Consider the following 5,025-nt stretch of genomic DNA (forward strand, 5'->3'; position numbering starts at 1 on the left):
AGTAACAATTTAAGCACTCAGAGTGAGGGGAATATAACATTTTATCATAGGAATCAAGGGAAGAGCAAGAGAATTCAATCAACATTCCAAGGTACGATTGTAAGCATGGGACTAGAGTGCTAGTAAGGTATCAACTTCTTCATATACATTGGTGAAGTACTGACCTAAGAGTGGGAAGTTGAGAGGAATATCGTCTTCCAACCCAGGTACTAAGAGAACGGAAAGTAAATCCATTAAGCACTAACAAGGTATTGGAGTATGAGAAAGTGTTAATATGTTAAGTGACTTATTTACATACTCTAGTAACATACTAATCTAAGAGTGAGAGGTTGAGGGGGATAATGCATTCCATAATAAGAATGCAAGGAAGAGCAACACTTAAATCTATTGGGTGTTGATATGATGCCACCTTTCTTGCTTACAATAAAAAAGTATCAATATAAGCATAAGGAACTTTTGGGAAGGTAACAACATTCTCAATTAAATTGGTAGAGAAAGAACTTTAACACATGAGAGTGTCAATAAGGTATTATTGATCTCAACATTGACAAAGTGCTGTAATAAACATAGAAAAGCATTGGTAAAATTCCAACTTCCATTGTCTAAGGTATAAACTTAAAAGCATAGTCGAAGTATAAGCTTAGGGGCATGTGAGGAGGGTCATTCCGATCGAGAGAGAGTAAGGAAATCCCCTTAGGATAGTAAAAATATAATCCCAACATTGACAAAGTGCTGTAATAAACATAAAGGAGCATTGGTAAGACTCCAATTTCCATTTTCTAAGGTATAAACTTAAAGGCATGGTCAAGGTATAAGCTTAGATGCATGTGAGGAGGGTTATTCCGATCGAGAGAAAGGAAATCCCCTTAGCATACAGTGAAAATATAAGAATAAGAAAGCTCTAAGATGGAAGAAGGATGAGATTAATAAATAAAGTTCAATCACTTAAATTAAAAGTAAATTAACAAGGTATGGAGTTAATCGTGAAAGGATGAACTGAACACTATGTTCCCCAAAGAACGAAGTGCAAACTTATTGGCACAAGAATCATAAGAATATCAATGTGCTTAGATTAACAAAACTGACCAGATGCATGGTGATCTCAGCCCTTGTGAGTCTAAATTCAACATCCTTTCTCGATCTCTTTACCACACTAGCAGATAGTTACTTCTTGAACACTTCATCGTCAACTTTATTCCCTTGCCAGGTAGGGTTTATGATAAGCACTTCGTTAGAATCTACTTAAACAATAACGGGTGGGGTTCGCATCGGGTTATCTTGGACCGGTAGGAGACACTACTACCCACCGACTGCCTTTGTCGCGTATTCGATCGAACCCAATTCATATATTTGTGCAAACTAAATATGTGTGCTTAAACCTTTTACGATTCCACACCGCAAAGAATTCACAAATACGATTACAGACGTTTCCTATATATAGTCCTCCTTGGATCCATCTGAAAGACACAGACGCTCGTATTAGGAGAGTTAATTAGCTTGGCCGGAAGAGAGATTGTTATGGCACAAGCCGAGCTGGTGGGTTGCCCGAATTGCAGAGCTGAGGTATGGCTCCATCCCCAAGTTGCTGGTTTTCGCTGTCAATACTGCGGTGTTTATGTCGGGATTCGCCAACCAGAACCCCGCTGGCGGCCGAATCCCGTCAGGAAACTGCCAGGTGCTCTAAATTTTAACAAACCCAGACATGAGCCAATTATTGTTAGTCCCGTTCATGTGGTTCGAGTCTCCAGTAAGAAAAGAGCCGTTCTGTGTGGGATTTGTTACAAAAATACGCCATACGAGCTGAAAGGCTGCATCAACGATGTGAACTGTATGAAATATCTGCTCACTACTAAATTCAACTTCCCGGAAGAGTCTATAGTTACTGTCACAGGTATTTAGTTATTAACTGTTTCAATTATCATAAATGGTTTCAATTCGTCTAATTTCCAGATGTCTCATATATCAATTTCATACCCACCTGTTATTGTTATCTGGTGTTCATTACCTGAGCTGTGTAGTTTGAATTTTTGCAGAGGAAGAAAATGATTCCAAAAGAATCCCTACAAAACGAAACATCCAGAGGTGGATGAGTTGGCTGGTGAAGGATTGTCAACCTGGGGATTCTCTTGTGTTTCATTATTCTGGGCATGGCTCTCAGCAAAAAGATTACACTGGCCACGAAGTTGATGGCTACGACGAAACGCTGTTGCCTCTTGACTTTGAGACGGCGGGGATGATTGTGGACAATGAGATCAACGATACGCTGGTAAAACCCCTTCCTCCTGGGGCTCGACTGCATGCAATCATCGATGCTTGCCATAGTGGTACTGTTCTAGATTTGCCCTACGTCTGCGTCTTCAACCCCAGGTCAGTACTTCTAAGATTAAATCCATGTCTGGTTCTCAACTTTTCTTTAGCAGTATATCCATCTGTTTTCTAAAATTAATTGTTATTATTTTACTACGCTGACAAATTTAGCGGAGGAAAATGTGCGTGGGAGGACCATACACCTCAAAATGGTATGCGCAAAGGAACAATGGGAGGTGAAGCCATATCTTTTAGTGGATGTGATGATGACCAGACCTCTGCAGATACTAAGGTAAGATTATCTTTAAGAGGTTAGAATATTTTTGATAATGAAATATTTTGGAAATATGGAAGATAAGAATAAAATTAATTATTGGTATATTGGGAGAAAAGTGAGTGATGAAGCTTCCATGCCTAACAAATATACGTTTAAAAAATGAATTATTATTATTATATACTTATTTAAAATATTTCTATATATAAAATCGGTGTGATTCTTTATAATTATTGATGGCCAGTAAAACAAAAACTTTAAGATTACGCAGTCAATTTTCTAATGGGAATGTTGTGAACAGGCGCTTTCCAAGATTACATCAACAGGTGCCATGACTTACAGTTTTATAAAGGCAATTGAGAGTGGAGAAGGGAAAACTTATGGGAGTTTGTTAAGCTCTATGACTGATACAGTTCGTGAAGCACGCCATAAGCAAGCAAAAGCGAAAGATAAGGTTATCGAAGGAGCCGGCTATAAACAAGGCAAAGTTCAGGCCAGAAAACCTGCTGATCTTTCAAATATGCTTGTCCAAGGTGGCAGCTACAAACCAGGAAAATTCCAGGTATTACAATGAGATGGAGTGCTTTCAACGACTTAATTTCACTCTATTTTGTTTCATAAAATAGACTTCAAAAATTAATATGTTAAAATATATTCTATATTGTTTTAATCATTTTTAATATTAAATTTATTACTATTTTTATGATATAATTTTATTTTTATTTGCAGGAGCCACAATTATCGTCGTCTTATCCATTTGATGTCAGTGAGACGCCATTTTATTTGTGATGGAGGCAGGGTTGGAATTTGACAGGAAAAATGCCCGTCATGAGGCATTTTGACCGTATTCTACGTTTAAAAATTTTGAAAAAACTTTTGTTGCTATGGGTTTTCAAAGGTATAGAACGTATTTTGGACGGTTCACTTTTTAACAAAAACGTCATTACATGCCTGTCAAACAGCTAAAAACATGCCTGGCAGCAGTCCTGAAATTTGATCGCACGTATTTACTCGTAATATACTTTATTGACTGGTCAATAATTAATTGCTGTAATATTTGTTTTTATGGAAATAAATTAAGTAATTATTGCTGTAATATTTGTTTTTATGGAAATAAATTAAGTTGTTTTTGATGAGATGTAATGTAAAAATTTTATGAATGATATAATGTTTTTATTTTTTTGGAAAAAAAATAAGTTCATGTTATTTAAAGTTATATGTATATATTTGATGGCAAGTATTTACTGGTAATATATTATATTGGGTAATCAATAATTAATTGTTGTAATATTTGGAATTCACATTATAACATTTGGTTTTATTTAAATAAAATAAGTTTATGTTGTTTATATTTAAATGAATTAAGTTATTTTATTGTGTTTATTTTATTAAAAATTCAAATTTTATCTAGTTTTTATGTGATTATTATGGCAAAGACGATGGGTAATGTGAGGATAGCCTTTAATCAACTCTAAAGTTTTTGAGATGAAAATTTTTTCCTGGGAAGTTTTTTTGGGTTTACATTAGTGAAAGAAATCTATTTATTTTTATTGAAATTGCAACATTTGATAATGAATCCAAGTTCCAACCCCCAATTAAAAATATTAACCATATAAATCAATCCCAAAAATAACAACATAAAATAAATAAGTGTGTATATTTATAGAATTATGAGAGTAAGATTCAAAATGTTGATAGGTTAGTGTTCTTACACTTTGGTAAGAGAGATGAAAAGTATTAATAAATAATATTATATTAAATTTGTACATTGAAAATTTATTTTATTTAAATTACGAAAGACTATTTAGTTTTCAAAATTATTTATGATGTATGAAGGATTGTTAATAATGGGTTGTTGTTTTTTTAATATAAAAAAATAATTTACCATATTTAAAATATTTATTTATCATAAAATTTTGATAATTTTATATGTTGTATGGTATTTATTTTGTAATTTATATATAGGAAAATGTGAAAAATCATTTTAGAAATGATGGAAAATTATAAATAAACTTGGTAGTTATTCTTAGAGTCCTAGATATTTGTGCTTATTGTTTGAAACAAATTTATTTTAAACTTATTTTCATCGTATAGTTTCAATATTAATAGTGTTTTTTCTCTTTGAACATATTTTAACTATTAAATATTGAGTGACATATTGATCCCTATTAAGCTTTAAAACAAAGGTTAAATAATCAAATTTTAAAGTTAAATAATTGATCACAAATTTTGAATGGTAAGACTAAATATTAATTTAATTTTTTTTGCAAAATTTATTAAAGTGATATTGTAAAATGATGTGAGACTTGTTTTTTAATCTTTATTCTTTTTAATTTAGTTTATTGATTTAGTCTTTACTAATATTATTTGGATTTCATCATTTAGATTAGTTAAGTAGACCATAGTATAAATGATTTTATCATGCCTCTTATTTAGTGGGGGAA

At 32.7% G+C, this 5,025-nt stretch overlaps 1 protein-coding gene across 1 annotated transcript; it reads left to right on the forward strand.

Moving 5' to 3' along the window:
• Positions 1–1,452: 1,452 nt before the first annotated feature.
• On the forward strand, positions 1,453–3,619 carry LOC149154188 (metacaspase-1-like). Its single transcript, XM_089439225.1, has 5 exons — positions 1,453–1,891; positions 2,034–2,367; positions 2,479–2,599; positions 2,883–3,143; positions 3,311–3,619. The coding sequence occupies exons 1-5, from the start codon at positions 1,519–1,521 to the stop codon at positions 3,368–3,370; spliced, it is 1,149 nt and encodes a 382-aa protein (XP_089295351.1). The 5' UTR covers positions 1,453–1,518; the 3' UTR covers positions 3,371–3,619.
• Positions 3,620–5,025: the final 1,406 nt, after the last annotated feature.

Source organism: Pinus tabuliformis, chromosome 9, assembly GCF_031772625.1.
Source record: "Pinus tabuliformis cultivar Carrire ecotype Pingquan chromosome 9, CPIR1, whole genome shotgun sequence".
In the NCBI taxonomy this organism is placed as follows: Eukaryota; Viridiplantae; Streptophyta; class Pinopsida; order Pinales; family Pinaceae; genus Pinus; species Pinus tabuliformis.